The sequence below is a fragment of the Pelobates fuscus genome, chromosome 4, assembly GCF_036172605.1.
Source record: "Pelobates fuscus isolate aPelFus1 chromosome 4, aPelFus1.pri, whole genome shotgun sequence".
Classification (NCBI taxonomy): Eukaryota; Metazoa; Chordata; class Amphibia; order Anura; family Pelobatidae; genus Pelobates; species Pelobates fuscus.
Window position 1 is genome coordinate 234,018,677 of NC_086320.1, and position 18,807 is coordinate 234,037,483.

At 43.0% G+C, this 18,807-nt stretch overlaps 1 protein-coding gene across 4 annotated transcripts in view; it reads left to right on the forward strand.

Moving 5' to 3' along the window:
* The window catches only part of TRIO (trio Rho guanine nucleotide exchange factor), a 297,012-nt gene that overhangs the window by 123,301 nt on the left and 154,904 nt on the right, over window positions 1-18,807 (forward strand). For all 4 annotated transcript variants that reach the window (XM_063451950.1, XM_063451954.1, XM_063451955.1 and 1 more), the window contains exons 12-13: window positions 6,043-6,212; window positions 13,617-13,791. In XM_063451950.1, coding sequence (XP_063308020.1) covers window positions 6,043-6,212; window positions 13,617-13,791 — 345 coding nt within the window. The remainder of the gene's footprint in view (window positions 1-6,042; window positions 6,213-13,616; window positions 13,792-18,807) is intronic.

Genomic DNA, 18,807 nt, shown 5'->3' on the forward strand with positions numbered 1-18,807 from the left:
CCCATTAGATGACTAAGGCGATTTCCTGGGACCCAGGCTTTGTCAGTAATACGGTGGGCCCTTTCAGGGCCTGGAGCTCCAACTCTGAACTGGCCTTCTTAAGGCCTACAGGGAGATCAAAAGATTGCTGTGCGAGCTGTGCGACCACACAGGATGCCATGGCAACAAGGGCTTTAGGTGTGGGCACGGTTTGCAACTAGCAAAGGTACTGTGACCCCTTATGAGGTCCACAACAGACCTGAACTGTGACTCCACTGTACCTCCAGGGAATATATTATTGTCCATTTTTTTCCTTTTTAGGAGTTAAGCAAGGGATGGGGTGAACCTTATATAATAAATGAAAGGCATTACAGAAATGCATATACTCTCTCTCAGGCACATACAAAGGTACACAATGACAAAAACACAGATACACATACACAGGTACATAATGTTAGACACACAGAGAGGGGGGGGGGGAGGTGTCTCAATCTTGGCAACATGGCAAATGCAAGCAGACTTGAATGCAAGGTTCTTGGTAACCATATACATTTATATAATTTACATAATTTAAAATGGAAGAAAATGAGGTTGTTTTGTTTTACAACATCTGCTTGCATTATAATATTTAATGTTTCTTCACACAAACATTGGTGACATTTACTTTTCACTAAATTATGACCACCTTGCAGTGTAGTACACTGTAGATTAATAGTATTGTTATATTGAGGATTGTCACTGGTCTTCTATAGGAAAAAAATATGCTCTTTTCTCCCTCTCATTGCTAATCAAAAATACATATGGTGTAAGTAGCAACTTGCTGAGCAGTAACATGCATGCCATCATCAAATAGGATTTATAAAAAAATTGTCAGACATAGAAAAGTAGACAAGTTGTGACAATACTTTGCGCTTTGTACTCATTGGGGAGATCTCTTTGATTCCATAGTTCTCTATTTAGTGTTTTTGCTTCAAGAACATTGCCGTTACTTTCAGCAAGAATTTTTTTCGAAATGTTGAATGTGCATCCAAAAAGGATCCTGTCGTTTTCACTGCTCGGCTGTTTCCCAAACGTTCTCTGGCTTGCAGTGAATGTGAGGCTAACATTCCAGTTTATTCCTTGCTCTCCCTGCTGCTATGCATTCCTGTTATGCCATGCCTATTTTAGAATCTTTTCGTCATCCAGTTATCTCACTCCAGACTAAAAGATACCTTAGGCAAGATAGACCTGCCCTGGTACATTAAAACTTTTTAATGACATCTTCTATTAGTTGTGCCAAGGGAATCATTGTATGCTGTTCAAACATTTAAGCTTCTATTAAAATTATTGTTACATTGTTACAGAACTGTCAGTTTGTTTTGGATTAATGCAAATTTGTTTTAGTCTGTTGTAACACTGTGTAAAAAAAATAAATAAATGACATTTTGGCTATGCTTATGGGGTAACTGTGCAGCTCTCTTGATAAAGCTAGGTTATATAAAGCAGAGCATTTGTTTTTGTGTCTAAAAAAAAAAAACAACAAAAAAAACACATCTTGTTTTAATATTCCTAAAATAGAAATACAATTATGTGTTTTTGTGTCTCGAATAGCTTCTGATATCTTTGTAATATCCTACAATAGATTATTATTAATCTGTCAGGTTCTCGTATATAGCGGTAGATTGGAGAATGAAATTATATTTTGATATCGGTTTCATTTATTTTACAGCACTCTATACCAAGAACAGTTTTTGTTGGATAGAATTATGCAGGCTTTTAATAAAGATAATCATTAAAGGATACTTTTCATGATAAATAAAACTTAATATTAAATAATAGAGAATCAAATTTCATCTATATATTGTGCTGTCAGGATTCCTAGCAAATGTTTAGATTTCTCTAAAATCAGCAATTAAAAAAACACATTTTCCACCTTCTGTCAGCCAGTCGCACAGATATAAGAAGGATTGTTGCATGTCTAAGAAATAAAGCTATTGTTTATACAGTGAAAAAAAAAAAAAAAGACTGTTCTGCATGTCTGTTATCAGGACACCCTTCTTCCTCTGGGTGTCTCTCCTGCTAGCCTTCAGCCTAAGAACTGCAAGAGGAAGAAGGGATGAGGGACAGGTTCTGTGTGCAGGCTGCAGAAGCTTTGGACATGCAATCTGGACATGGATAGAGAGAGAATTGATATACCATAAAACCAACATAGAGGACTTTAAACCTGTTATGGGAAGCTTGACTGTGCTTCCCAAACAGGTAAGAGAGGTGCGTCTTTCAGTGTAACAACCACTGAAACATGATTGATGCTGTCGGCAGGATACAGGGGTAATGGGAATGAACTAAATATGAGCTTTTAATAGTGTTGAGGGGAGAAACACTTAGTGATATAGGTTTGCAGTTTAACCATCTGGCTTGACTCATTTTATATTTGTCATGACAGGTTCACTTTAAGCCCTAAAATTTCAAATGAACATTTTATCTTCACCTATACATTATAAAGCTTGTTCCCCAACTTTATACTTTATCTGAACTACAACTTTTTTGCTACTTTCCCAGCCAACCAATGCCAAGACGGACATTTATTTTATGTTCTGTGCTTTTACTCAATTAATTATGACGAGATGCCTTACATGCTAAACATGACACATTTATCTTAACCCCTTAAGGACATATGACGTGTGTGACACGTCATGATTCCATTTTATTCCAGAAGTTTGGTCCTTAAGGGGTTAATTATGCATCTCAATCTCTGACTTTATATCTTGATGGTCTACTCTCCCCGAATTCTTAAGATACGAAAGATGACCAGAGAATTTTTGGGAGTTGTAGGTTAGAAATATCACCAGGGAGGAAGGGCTGTAGTTTGAAATTCTTAATCCTGATGGTAACCTCTGATATCTCTGGCTTAATTAGCATCCTGACTATAGTTATGAACACTTGAAGCACCTAAAGCACTTAAGCTTGATGATCTTCTTTGTGTGAAGACTGTCTTTTTTGTTTATGTATTTTCTTTTAACAAAAAGTGTCAATCATTCTACTGGTCCTGTTACTTCCTGGTGCTTTAGCTATATGGAGCTAAACTCAAAAGGCAAGCTCAGAGCATCTGCCTTCCAAAGACTTCTTTTTATTGAGCTGCAGGGGGAGGTCTGTATATACAGAAAGTCTGTAAAGGTTGTTGACAGCGGTTCTGCAGCTCTTGGATGCTGTTTTTATCCCCAGTAGAAAAAAATGCTGCAATAAACATGTGCATGTTTTCATTGGGGTATGTCTACTAAATTAGCTTTTATTTTATTTATTTTTTTCCATGCACTTACCTATCAAGAGGGATCTCTAGTTCCTTAGCGTCATTCAAAATCTCTTATATCATAGCCATCATTCACCTTTGCTTCATGAACAATACTGGACTATTACTTACAATGTTCATGGAATATTTGCTTAATTTAGATCGTATTAGCGATAGACCACACTGCAGGTCCTTTAAATAACTACCTACAATAACCATTTAAAACTCTGACTCTGAGGAAGGAAGATCTGACAGGAAGATCTGACTCCCCAACTGCATAAACACACTTGAAAAAGGTCCAACAGGACTAAAAACTTGCATTTCTGAACTTCTCAACAATATTTTCCCTAATTCTAACTCGTATTCATTTCACTCAAGGATACTGCACAGTTTTGTGGTTGCCCATGGCACTAGGGAAGAACATACTAAGAGGTACGATTTAAGGAGTAGTACATGTTAATACAACACCAAAAAAATCCAAAATAATTTCATTGTGTTATTTTGATTGGCTGCATATCAATAGTTTTTCATTTCAATGACTAGACAGGAACTGCTGTGTAAGAACTTGCACAGTCAGGGGGGCATGTAATGTTTTTTTGTTTTCATATTGGTGCCTCTTTAGCAAACAGAATGAATGGGGCGAGGGAGATGGAGCTTCTTGCACCATAGCCTATTAGTGGAGCCCCACTATAATAGCCTTTATTTTGCATGGTGGAAAACAGAGGTTTTTTTTGTGAGTGGAGTGTCGCCATTACAAGTCCTCAATTAAATGTTAGAGGAAGACAAAACTGAGTGTGACCTATGCTATTCCCATTTGTGATTGTTCCCTTCAATGCCGAAAGGGAGCCAGCGAGAGTTCTAACAAGCTACTGCTAGGGACTCTCTAAACATGGACATAACATATTTGTTCTGTGATATCTACTCCATGAACAACCAAAACACATTTAACAATTTACTGAAACTAATATTATTATTTTATTAAACAACTGCTTGAATGTTCCTCAACACTGCATACCTCACAATATTTAATTACACACTTTCATTATAGGGATACGAATGGGATAGAAATTATAGGTAATTCACTACTAATAATTGATGCAAGTAATGTAATTTAGAACACATCTTAATTAGACTGATTTCTGTGTTACTCATCACTAGATAATTATATTGCTTTATTTCTAAATTTGCTTTTTAGTCTCAGAAAAATAAAACAAATCTTAATATGTACAGCATTGTAGATGTGAATTTTTTTTTTATTTTTTATTTTTTTTACACTGAACAGATAATGTTCCACCTTAATTTTTAGCAGTGTGCACAATATAGTGATTTAATAGACATTTGTGCTTGGAGTAAAAAGTCTGTCTTTTAAGTCTGATTTGCTTTTCACCAGGATGTCTGTAAATTGATGTCCATTACTTAACTTCCGTATGCTGGCACAGAAAGTGTTAAGTCATTGACTGACCTAGTTATATTTACCAACATCTCTCATCCTGCTGCAGAATACTCTCCCCCTTCCTTTTTAAAATGCATTTTCCTGTGAGCATTGCATATTTTTAAAAAATTTCATGATTCTGGCTTCCTAGTTAAAAGTAGACTATGCTTACTTAAAATCTAATTAAGTTTATTTAGTGGAGAAATCAGTTAAACTGTGTGTATGTATAAATAATAATTTCATACTCTTCGACATCAGCCTCCTGTAAAGAGGGACCACCAAGGGTGGACCATGCAAAGAGCCCTGTTCCAGCACCATCTGCATGGTCCTAGTCCCCTAAGGGTACACTCCACAGCACAAGCATGTCTAATAATGTGCTCGCACTATTCTTTCTAGGGACAGTTCCATGGTGTCCCCAAAAGCGGGATACCAGATTACAAACCTCAGGATATCTGGACAGGACCCTGAAATCGGGACTGTTGGCATGCCTGTAAAAAAAAAAAGCTTCTTGGTAAACTTGGTGATGGGTATGCTCAAAACATGCAATGGAACTAAAGGCATATAAAATATTGCACTAACCACATTAATCTCTGTAGATTAGAGACAATGTTAGCCCACAACTCTAAGCCAATCATTGCTGTTTGGGGTTGGATTGAGCTACAGGGGGTGGTGTAGGCTCTGGGTGCTGCTGGCAACCTTTTTTTTTTTTTGTCAAATCATAGATAGGCTGGTACTTTAAGCACTGCTGTGAGCTGTTGTGGTTATTCTTTGTATACATGTTCAAATAAATTCTTAGATGTTATTGTGTGAGTGTATCATCTTTATTGGGACAAGTAATGAAAACTATGACAAAAGCAAGTGACAAATAATTTTATAGTTAGGTGAGAAAACCTCTCATCCTAGAGCAGATAAGGGTGTTTACAGTTTTAATAGTTTTATATACCTATGTGTCACTCAGACCATCAGCTGTGTGGCTTTAACAAAGTCACTGAGATAAATCCTGACTCCCTTCCTTCCTTCCTCTGTCTATCCCTCTAGAGAGTGAGCCATGGTTTCCCTCTCTATGTGCTCTTCCTGGAGTGGCTGTCTGATCCCAAAACATCTCTCCATTTTAATGGATTTTGTTTCCCAAGATAAACCTGTAGTTCAGTTGAGGATAACCCAGGAAGAAATGGGCAGCATTTTCAAGCTCTGCAAGTCTTATCAGCCAATTCATTAATAAGTCGGATAGAGAAAAGTCTGTTTAAGATTAAAGTAAAGCAGGACATTCAGCTGCCTTTTTTTGCCGTGTTCTGCTCTGAATCCTGGATGCATTTTTCTTCATTCACGGTTTGTTTTTTTTTGTATTTTTTTTCTTTTACTTTAGCTGTGGACATGGCTGGAGGACCTGCAAAAGGAACTGCTGGATGATGTCTATGCAGAGTCTGTGGAAGCAGTCCAGGATTTAATCAAACGCTTTGGGCAGCAACAACAGACGACACTGCAGTTTACAGTCAATGTAATAAAAGAAGGGGAAGACCTGATCCAACAGCTAAGGTGAGATCAATATTATTGTATTCTTAAAGTAAACCTTCACAACCAAAAAGCGAGTATTAGTCGGATAAAACTGTGCATTTGATTCCTGTATTCCCGATTCCCGTATTCCTAAAGGTATGTTCCCAGAACTTATTGAAGCTATTGTTAGAATGCACATTAAGAATAGATGAAACCCTAGAAGCAAGGGGGTCCTGAGTTGAAGGTATAATCAGGAAATGTTTTGAAGTACCAATTACCAATGAAACTGTAGAACATCCTCACACCTAAGTCTCAAAGAAGTACAAAGAGACCTAGGTCCCCCCCAGGATGAGAGAGTCCAAATCTAGGTTATACCCACCCTCCTCTGTACAGATACCCTATCCAACCTTCCCCCTCCCCTTCTTTTCCCCTTATACCTGGTTACTGTACATATACCCGCTCTAGTTATTTTCTAGACAAGGGTATCTCCGTGTCACTAGAGCTTCACCTCAGGACCCCCTTGCTTCAAGGGTTTCCTTTATTCTTGCTGTATTATGTTTGGGTTACCCTCTATTTTGTAGCTCTACGTTAGGCTTTATATTAGGTCCTATCTGGTATTCCCACGGCTTATGTGGCTAGACAGACTGGCCTTCTCCATTTCTTCATTATTAGAATGCACAGTGTGTTTGTCACTTTTAGGTTGTCACAATGTTTTCTAAAACTTGCTTTCCAAGATTATTGCCATGTGCTGTACCTTCTGTAGGTTTTGATCTATATATAGTAGAAACAAGCTTACAACTAAATGGTATCAGGTGCTTAATTGCGTTATCTGTATATAGTTTTTTTTTTATGGTAATTGTGTTGAATACAACAAACCCACTCAGGTGTAGCTTGCTAGTTCTTTGGTGGCATTCTAGAGTCAACTTAGAGACATTCTTAGAATTCAGTTTTGGTGTATTAATTGCAATAAGGTGCATTTTGAGTATTTTCAGAAGGCTTTTCATAATTTTTCCTAAAATGAGTGGATATATAATTTGTATTTTTTTTTTTTTTTTTTTTTAAACAAACACGTCCATTCTGCTGTGAATGTTGCAGGCTTAGCGTATCCTACTACTGTAAAATCATCACACTTGTATTCTGCTGTATCTCCTAACTACAGCAATAGCCTCCATCTGTACCCAGGGGTGTGAAATTACTACTGCACAGTGCCCTGGTAATATAGATCCAGGCACTGGGTACTCAAGATTTTAATTATTAATTAAACTTTTGGAAAGTGGCATGACTGCTACAGGGGGCCTTTTTTCCCCCAGGTGGCTAGTTCCTCCCATGTGCCTTCCTTGCAACGCTGCCAGCAGGATGCATACGATCTTCTCCTTCGGCAGGTGAAACAACCACTTATACTTTTGAATGCAGTGCTGGGTTCCCCATTGTGCTCATCAGGACTTTATAGATTAACTGGTGCTGATCACACCCCCAACATTGCAAAACCAGGGATGGATCACCAGTGGTCCAGGATTCTTGTTAACCAGCATCGTGAGCCATAGGGGGCAAAAACCAGAACACATCAATACACACATTTTACACTGCCAAAACACCTATACATGACACATAACCAGCATAAAACACTATGGGGGGGAGGAGGCACAGAGGGTGAGATACAGTTCCTAGTGTTGTAGTGAATGGCCCTAATCTTTATAACTGAAATATTTTTTTGTTCCAGTAGATTATCATGAGGGGCAAGTAGACTAGGCTACCACTTCAGCACGTTAGTCCTTTTTTTTTCTCCTGATACCTTGGTCATTTGTCAGGTCATATTAAAGACATGCCATACTTTTAACTTGCCTATCCGTTTGTTCCCTAGTGAACAGATGAAGTAACCATTTTTGCTTATCCATGCTGACCAGTGTTACATTTCAATGCAGCATCAGTATTATCATTTATGGCTTGTGCCTCAGGAGAAAAAAAACATAATTCATATTAAATTACAAAAAAAATCTGTATAACAGACTTTTTTTTTTTTAATGTATAACCACTAAAACTACATTTATCTGCCAATTTCCCTTTAACAATGTTCCAAAATATTTAATACCAACAAACATAAATCTAATTCTAACATTTATTTTTATATTCTAAACCTAGTTATAACAGTTGGAAACCCTAACCTTGATTCTGAAACCCCACATACTTTTACCTGTAACTTGGCCATATACCGGGACTTGAAGTTAAACGGTCAATGTTATTGCGTGCCTTAAATCTCAGATAAGGCACATGCTCTTTTTGATTGTAACACTCTATTTATATTTTGATCGATATCATTTCCTTTTACAGTGAACTGTTTGGAATGGAAGTGCTGTATTACCGTATATACTCGAGTATAAGCAGAGTTTTTCAGCCCATTTTTTGGGCTGAAAAACCCCAACTCGGCTTATACTCGAGTCAGAGTCTGTATTATGGCAATTTGCATTGCCATAATACAGACTGGGGGGAGAGGGGGGCTGGCAGAGCTGTACTTACCTGTTCTGCAGCTCCTGTCAGCTCTCTCCTCCTCCGCGCCGTCCGTTCAGCACCTCGGTCAGCTCCCAGTGTAAGTCTCGCGAGAGCCGCGGCTCTCGCGAGACTTACACTGTGAGCTGACAGAAGGAGCTGCACGGACGGCGCAGAGGAGGAGAGAGCTGACAGGAGCTGCAGAACAGGTAAGTACAGCTCTGCCAGCCCCCCTCTCCCCCCACTGAACTGCCACTGGACCACCAGGGAAGGAGAGCCCCCCTCCCTGCCATATATCAAGCAGGGAGGGGGGACGAAAAAAAAAAAAAAAAAAGAAATAAAATAATAAAAAAAATAATAATAATAAAAAAAAAGGGGTATAAGGACCACTATGGGAGGGGGGGGGGGGTATAAGGACCACTATGGGAGGGGGGGGGGGGTATAAGGACCACTATGGGAGGGGGGGGGGGTATAAGGACCACTATGGGAGGGGGGGGGGGTATAAGGACCACTATGGGAGGGGGGGTATAAGGACCACTATGGGAGGGGGGGGTATAAGGACCACTATGGGAGGGGGGGGGGTATAAGGACCACTATGGGAGGGGGGGGGGTATAAGGACCACTATGGGAGGGAGGGGGTGGGTTAAGGACCACTATGGGAGGGAGGGGGGTATAAGGACCGCTATGGGAGGGGGGGGTATAAGGACCACTATGGGAGGGAGGGGGGGGGTAAGGACCACTATGGGAGGGAGGGGGGGGATAAGGACCACTATGGGAGGGAGGGGGGGTATAAGGACCACTATGGGGTGGGGGGGGGGTATAAGGACCACTATGGGAGGGAGGGGGGGTATAAGGACCACTATGGGAGGGAGGGGGGTATAAGGACCACTATGGGAGGGAGGGGGGGGTATAAGGACCACTATGGGAGGGAGGGGGGGGGGGTAAGGACCACTATGGGAGGGAGGGGGGGGATAAGGACCACTATGGGAGGGAGGGGGGGTATAAGGACCACTATGGGGTGGAGGGGGGTATAAGGACCACTATGGGAGGGAGGGGGGTATAAGGACCACTATGGGAGGGAGGGGGGTATAAGGACCACTATGGGAGGGAGGGGGGTATAAGGACCACTATGGGAGGGAGGGGGGGATAAGGACCACTATGGGAGGGAGGGGGGGTATAAGGACCACTATGGGAGGGAGGGGGGTATAAGGACCACTATTGGAGGGAGGGGGGTATAAGGACCACTATGGGAGGGAGGGGGGGTATAAGGACCACTATGGGAGGGGGTGGGATAAGGACCACTATGGGAGGGAGGGGGGTATAAGGACCATTATGGGAGGGAGGGGGGGGGTATATGGACCACTATGGGAGGGATGGGGGGGATAAGGAACACTATGGGAGGGAGAAGGGGGATAAGGACCACTATGAGAGGGAGGGGGTGGGATAAGGACCACTATGGGAGGGGAGGGGGAAGTAAGGACCACTAGGGGAGGGGAGGGTAAGGACCACTGGGGGAGGGGTGAGTCAGGACCACTGGGGGGGGGGAGTGAAGGAACACGGGGGTGGGGAGGTAAGGACCACTGAGGGAGGAGGAGGGGAAGTCAGGACATATGGGGGGGGGAGGGGGCGGCAAATTTTTTTTTGCCTACGGCGGCAAATATCCTTGCACCGGCCCTGCACACACTGCATTCACACACTGCATTCATGCACACACACACTGCATTCATGCACACACACACTGCACTCATACACACACGCTGCACTCATACATACGCACACACTGCATTCATTATACACACACTGTAAATAAATATTCAATTAATAAATTTTTTTTAGGATCTAATTTTATTTAGAAATTTACCAGTAGCTGCTGCATTTCCCACCCTAGTCTTATACTCGAGTCAATAAGTTTTCCCAGTTTTTTGGGATAAAATTAGGGGCCTCGGCTTATATTCGGGTCGGCTTATACTCGAGTATATACGGTAACCTGTTGACAGAAAAAAACAAGCAATGTTAATTTTGATGGGTGCAGGCTTATGGGAAATCGGTTCATATAAATTGCTGAGCATGAATTAAACCTAAATCCATTTTTATGTTACTGCATTGCGGGAAGACGCAGGAGAGAACAGCGAGATTTGTGCTGTAGTAAATTGAAAACCATAGTCGTACACTTTCACGGATTATGGCTCAGCAGTTTTATAGATATGCCAGAAAGAATGTAGGAAGTGGGTATGGGTGGATTGTATATTTCCCTACCAATCTGCAATTTTCCATGTAAAAATGTGAAAACCCCTGGCAATATGTAGAGTTGTGAGGGTGTGTGTCCATCCATATATAATATAGATTCCACCCCACAAAATACCATGGATTTTATATAAAGACTATTCTCAAAATCTCCCTCAATACTAGCCACTTAGTTGAAGAGTCTTAACAAACATAGAATAGATCTGTACCGATTTGATTCCAGCTGGCTACACGTCATAAACAACAGATCATTACATCTGCTGACACATGACATATGTTCTATGCGTATAAATGTTGATGACATAATGAATATGTAACTTTATATTCCAGAGGACTATAAGGAATTGATCACAGTTCTGATTACCTAAACATGTCTGTATATTAAGTGTTTGTAATCATGAAATAAGCATGTGAATCACAAATAACAAATCTATTGTACAATGAACAACAAAACGTCATGTTACTGCCATCGGTCTGGAATGCTTTTAAATGGAACACAATGCTCTGTTTATACAGGCTTGTATCTATTAATCTTACCATGTGTAATCGAAATGTAAATGCAGTTACTTAAATGAAAGATTGTCCTCTGCAATGGATACCAACAGTGAATATACATGCTTATAATTATTACTCTCTATCATTGAAAGGGGTTGTGGAGAACAATGCTGTGGTTGTTTTTCTGTCTATATAAGATTTATATGATATAAGCATGCACGCAGTTTCTATGTTTTCCTTTCCTACTTCCTGTCTTTTCACTTCCTCCACCACAGTCCATGTGATATTTGTTCTTGCCATGAAAATACACTTTTTGATATCTTGCTTAATGACAGAATTATGACAAGCAGATGAGGTTTTTTTTTTGTGATTTTATTTTTTAAATTCAAGGTGTTAAATTAAAGTGATACTACAGGCCCATAAAGCACTTATGCTTGTTGAAGTGCTTTATGTGTGAAGAATGCCTTCTTTTTTCTTTTATTTTACAAAAAGTGCAGATTTCAATAGCAACTTGCAATTTTATGTATATAAAACTGTCTGTCAGACAACCGGTTCTGTTTTTTTCTGGTTGTTGATCTCAGTTGAGCTAAAGTCGAGAGGCAGGCAGTTGATTGAACAGCCACAAAAAGTCTGGGCTGGGGAAGAAGGGAGGTTTCAAACAAGTGATCTGCAGCTTTTGCAAGCTATTTTTAGATATAACCCCCACCATGCCGACCATGCTCCTGGGCCTACACCCACCCAGCCTCTACAAGCGCGACTTGCAAGCTGGATCGCCCACGAGGATCGCATAGCAGCAGCCTTCGACCACTTTTGGGCACGATTGAGGCCCAAACTGGCACAGACCTAAGCCCAAGCCGGTCCCTCGACAGCCCATCACCTCACCTGCACATAAACCGGCTCCGAAAAGCACAACCGAGCCACTAACCGGGACGAAGCAGCAGAGGAGAACGAGGGCTGCAGACCACACATCAGACACCGCCTGCCTGGATCCCGACACACGCGGAGAACCCCCACACACGGCCCACTGCTACTCAAGCTAAAGAGTCACACTCAGAGGGCCTATGCTCGGCCTACTGCCAGCGGAGCCAAGATGGACGCTCAGCACATTAGCCGCCCACAACACTGCACAGCTGCAACAAAGTGCCCAGGAGGGCTTTGACCCTTCATCAGGAGGAAAAAAACATACCCTACAGATCAGCATGGGGAGAAGAGAGGCTGGCACACCGCCAAGAGCATACTCCCGCCACACAAGGTACCCACGGAAGACCGGGAAGCGGCAGCGGAGCCCCTCCGGCTCTCTTACCTAGCAGCAGAGCCGAAGTTTTGCTGAGCCGGGACTGTGGTATCAGCTGGCACTTTGGCCATATAATCGGAGTCTACTTATTGTACAAACGAACATAAGGCTAGCTCTCTGGGAGTGTAGTATGCATGCTTAGCAAATTCTCTTTTGATGTTGATGCTTCTTTTATTTATATCATCTCTGTCTTCAAGCTACTGACATTCTAATTTAAGCCTAGCAGAAACAGCAATCAATCACTTATTATCTGCCTAGTCAGACAAGAGATCGCTTTAACCAACTCACTAGTTAGCCTAGCATTTACTGCATTGTACAGCCTTGTTTATATTATGATTGTATGATGTCATGTTTTTCTTCTTTGTCACTCCTCTGAATAATCTTCCCTGACATTTTATTAACTTACTTAAACAAAATGAGAACCCAAACTGTTGAAATATCGATCTCATTAACTTAAAAATTGTGCCTGACTAACGAATGTCACAACCTGTATTGCAAATGGTTACCAATCTACCCTGATGTCGCTGTTGTGGCGCACCAAGACTACTTGTTACTTCTGTACAAAAAAAAAGTTCATTATAGTTGTGTGCTCGCGATGCATCCCATGCCTCAAATAAATGTTAATTACTTGCCAGAGTATGGTTTAAAAGGTTGCATATTTTGTTCATTCTATCCAGTGGCAGATATATTGTCATCTATTAAATCATTATATCCGTACAAAATAGGCCACCATTAAGTTTTACTTTATTTTTTTTTTGTAAGTTTACTGATATAACACAAAACACAGAATTCTCAACAGCGGCTTGCAAAATAGATTTTAGGAAGGCACTTAGCTTCTGAAAAGATGACTCCTCTGAAATTGGATTTTAAAATGCAAATCTTTTTTTCCTTTTTTGTATGAACTGTTGTCAATTTCTCTTCTTTTAAAGAGATTCTGCTATATCCAACAATAAGACTCCGCATAACAGCTCAATCAATCATATTGAGACTGTGCTGCAGCAGCTAGATGAGGCCCAGTCTCAGATGGAGGAGTTATTCCAAGAACGGAAAATAAAGCTTGAACTCTTCCTGCAGCTGCGCATCTTTGAGAGGGATGCTATTGACGTGAGTTGCACACTTCCCATTTGTGAATTGTTGTTTGTATGTTATATTTTAAGTAAGAACTATTTGTGTAGTTAGTAAATTGACACTTCACTGAAGACACACATAGTTATAGTGATAATTATGTTCTTGTGAATATTTCACTTCTGTGCTGTAAAAAAGCTCTAGCTTTCATCTCTCCTTTTTTATTTTATTTTTAATTTAATTCTTTATTTTTGGCATTTCACGGAAAAGGCAAGATGGCATTCAGTACATTCACATGCAAGTTATTGGTTATAACCGGTATTAGAATAACAGCAGGTTAAGGTCTGCAGAACGCTTTTTTTGAGATAAAAAGCTATAGCATTATATAACACACTTTGTTAAACAAATATTTCCCTCACAGGGATGTGGTAGTGGTGGCTAAGATGGCTACTTAAGGGCTGCATTCCCCTGTGAGGTGCCCTCTTCCCAGTATCGTAGTGGTGGGCAGGGTATGTGCTCAAGGAGTCTGGGCGGAGGGGGGTAAGAAGGGAGTCATATACAATATTATTGCAGTGGTGCAGCTTGAAAGACTTATTGGCGGGGAATGACTATAATGCCCATTATAGATAGAGAAAAGTAAAATGGCTAAACCTCTAACATAACATACAGTAGTGAGTAGGTAGCCTAATTGTCGGTGAGACGATTGTGAGTGACGTTGTGGTCTGTGAATGTGGAGGCGTCTGGCGGTTCTGGGGATGAACTCCGTGACAGTGGAGGGGTCTAAGCCTGTTAGGCCCGTACCATCTGTTCTCCGCATCTCCGTCAGGCTCAGGCGGCGCAGGTGAACTTTGAGTTCCATGAGGCTTTGTGCCTTGTAACTAGCACCCAAGTAGCTAAAAAGGAGATGTTTAGGCAGTCCCCACCTGTTTGGAATGTCCTTTGCTCTAGGTTTCTGCAGTAGTGGTTGCAGGGATCTTCGCCAAATAATGGTGCTTCTAGTAAGATCTGGGTATAAGGCAAGTGATGACCCCTCAAATAGTAGGGGGGATCTTACCCTGGGCTGCGGACATTAGTAGGGCTTTATCCTGCAGCGTATGGAAGTGGACCATTGAGTCTGCCTGTACTGCCCTTGGTTTTGTCAGGTGGAACATACCATCGAGCTTCACCGCCTTTGCCTGCTTTGGCGGTATTAGTTGTGCTATCAGCCATCAGATGTAATGACGCAGATCAGGGAGGCCTACAGAGTCCGGGATACCCCGGATCTTCAGGTTGTATCGCCTCCTCTGGTCCTCCAAGGCATCGACTCGGTCCGTTGTCATTATATACCACTTTTCCAACTCCTCGAGTTTCTATTCCACCACAGATAGACGTGAGCCTTGGGTGCTCGATGCGGCTTCCAGCAAGTCAATGCGGGAGGCAGCACCTTTGAGTGCGTCTTTGAAGAAGGCCATGTCAGCCGCGATGTTGACTCTCTGTTCCGCAAATTGGGTCTTGAGCTGGTTGGCAGTGACTGGCTCATCTTCCGTGGGTTGTTTGGGTTTGGGGCCTGGCAGTGGTGCGCTCGAGACTGCCGCTCCCACATCATTGGGGGATATCCTCCGAGGAGTAGGAAGAGCCCTAGCCACCCATCTCCATCTTTTCCCACACGGCCGCTTGCAATCTCTGCAGTAGTTCCCCAATATCTCAGGATGTAGGGCCTTTGTCGGGTTTTGGCTTTTTGTGTTTGCGCCCCATGATGTACTCTTGGTGACAGAGTGGAGCAAGTAAATTGGGGGTAGGTTATCCACCCCAAAATCAACGTTTTCATAAGCTTATGGCCCAGAGCTCACAAAGGTGCAGCCTCTCCGTTCCTCTATTGGCTCTGCCCCCATTCATCTGTCTTCTATTTTGGGGATTTGCGTTTTTGTTCATCTTTGCCTTTATGTTGAACAAATGATTTTAAATGAATGACTTATGAAGTACTGTGGTGAGTTGATGTATTTGTGTATATATACATATTTTTATCAGCTCAAACACAATTGTAATCCAGTGTATTTTGCACAGAAGGCCTGGTATTGTTGTTCAGTTTGTACTGGATGTACTGTATTCCCTTCTGTAACCATGACAGCATCATGCTGTATTTTATCATATTATTCACATACTTTGCTTTTAGACAGATTTAAATTATTTACCGGTACTTTTTATTCTAAATAATACTCATCTGCTTTTTAACCCTTTTGAGCGGGGGATCCTTACCTGTGTAAAAGGCCCTATTGGGCACTATGGAGAAGGTCTACCCCCTCGATTTGCAGTAAAAACTGCAAAATGTAGATTTTACTCACCTGGAATCCTGCACCAGGCGATGCTCATGCAGCTTATCTTCCACTCACCCTACAACATCACAGGGGCTGCAAGCGGTCAAATCACATTGGACCATTTCACTGGCTCAGAGTGCATGCGCATGTTAGACTGGCAAGGGGAGAGAGGGATTTTTGTTTAAAAAAACAAAACAACTCAACGGCAGGTGACAAGGCTGCCCCCTGTCCCCCCTGCTTTTCGCCCTCTCCCTCTAACCCTTCCTCACACACATACGACAGGACATCGACATAAGGGGGGATATCCAACACAAAGTGGAGGCATACGCTGACGATCTTCTCTTCTTTATGACCACACCAGAAACCACACTGGCGAACATCCTGAAAGCATTCAGGGAATTCGGCGCCATCTCACACCTGAAAATTAAACCCACCAAATCCCACTTACTGAATAGCTCAATGCCGACTGATTGGGCAGACAGGCTCGGCAGGGCCTTCCCATTCCAGTGGTCCGAACACAAAATTCGATACCTAGTCACCAGGTTGACTAAAAAGAACGGATACCTTTACAAAGAAAATTTCGCCCCTATGCTGGAGAAATTCCAACAGGAGGCAAAAGCCTGGGCCTACCTACACATATCGTGGCTGGGGAGAGTCCAGGTTATTAAAATGAACTTCCTCCCATGCCTCCTGTACCTTTTCCAGGCCATCCCCATCACTATCCCTAGACCCTTCTTCAATACTCTTAGATCCTCAATGGGCCGTTACATCTGGAATGATCGTAGACCAAGGATGAGATTTGATGCACTCTCTCCCCCTAAAGACAGAGGGGGTCTGGCAGTACCAGACTTCCATCTGTACTATGAAGCCGCACACCTCCAACGGGTAATGGAATGGACCAAACACTGGGTACAGAAACTTTGGAAGGTGGCAGAGGGGGGAGAACAGGGGAGGGGCTATCCCGGCCCTGCCGTGGACCTCCAGAGACTTTGTGAACTCCGAGCTACCCCCATACATGAAGCATACCTTGAAGGTTTGGCGTAGAACCTCCAAAACACACAGTCTGGCACCCTATCCTTCCCCACTGCTCCCACTGACACATAACAAGGACTTCCTGCCAGGACTGGACCCGAAGGACTTGCTACCGACCCAAATCGCCCGATTACACCACGTACTGACACCTGACACCTGACAAATGCAAAACACTGCCAGACTTGCTAGAAGAGACTACACCCACTATCAGACACCACCTTAAATACGCACAAATCACGCACTACATTGGTACCGTGCCCAAGGGCAGCGCACTCACACGAGAATGCACCACTTTTGAAAAGGCATGCCTGGACCCCAAGCGCACTGGATCTCCTTCCTGTACTCGATGCTGCAGGGGGAGACCCCTACCGAACCCCCACTGTTCAAAGGCAAATGGGAGACAGCCCTAAACAGATCATTTACTGAAGCGGAATGGGAAAAGATTTGATACCTTACACACCACTGCTCCTACTATAGCAAAACACAGGAGACAGACCAATTGGTATCGCACACCGAGCCTCCTGCACTCAATTAACCCAGGCCACCCCAACGTGTCCTGGAGATGCGAGAGAGAAATAAGCACTACTATACACCTGTGGTGGGATTGCGCAGAAATCAGACTATACTGGGAGGGCATGCACAGAATGCTAGGGAAGTTTTCGGATAGACCACCCCTTCTAGACCCTGCAGAAATGCTCCTACACCCAGGGCCACCCCCCCCCCCCCCGCCCTCCCTCCCCTCCCATATGACCTTCCATGTTAACTAACGCTAGTGCTGCAGTGCCGCCGTGTTTACATTAAAAGGCCTGCAGTGCCTTTTAATGTAAACACGGCGGTGTAAACACGCTGCAGTGGTTCTGGGGACTATAGTGTTTCTTTAATGTGAGGTAAATTAGAGATTAGTGCCACGAATAATATACTAGATTGCCTACTTACAACCAGATGAGGATGAGGATGGGCTCTAGCTGCAGTCTGGCTCCACTGGTCTGGTGTAGAACAGGATCTCTGGAGGCTGTTTGTAACTGTGGTCACAAAAATCAATGTTCTGGGAGAACGGGAAGCAGCTCCATTTTTTGGGGGGCCCTCAAGGTCTGGGTCCCAGGTTCCACCTTCATTTTCCACCAAGGAGTTTGTTCACAGGGTGTGGAGTGTGTAGGGGATGTCCTGATTTGTGTGAATCTGTGTATGTGTAAGGGCTGCAACCAGGGGCGTATTAGCCGCGAGGCAAACAAGGCATTTGCCTTGGGCGGCATTTTCCAGGGGGCGGCAAAAAAAGCCGCCCCCAAATGCCCAGGGCAAATGCCTTGTTAGCCTTGCGGCTAACAGACATGCCGGCGGGCTGCTGGGTGATCGGGCGGCACTGCCTGGCGGGCGGGCGAGGGAGCACTTCCCCTGAGCTGTCTGCTCAGCTCCCTCGCCAGCCGCAGAGTGAGGCTGGGAGGCGGAGCCGGAATATGACGTCATATTCCGGCTCCCAGCCTCACTCTGAGGCGCGCGAGGGAGCTGAGCAGACAGCTCAGGGGAAGTGCTCCCTCGCCGGCCCGCCAGGCAGTGCCGCCCGATCGCCCAGCAGCCACTGGACCACCAGGGAGGAAGAGACACCCCCCTCCCCAGCATTCCCAAAGGTAAGGAGGCTGGGGGGAAGGGGGGTGTTAAATAAAAAAAAATGTGTGAAAAATAAATTTTAAAAAAATGTGTGAAAAATAAATAAAAAAAAACGTGTTAAAAA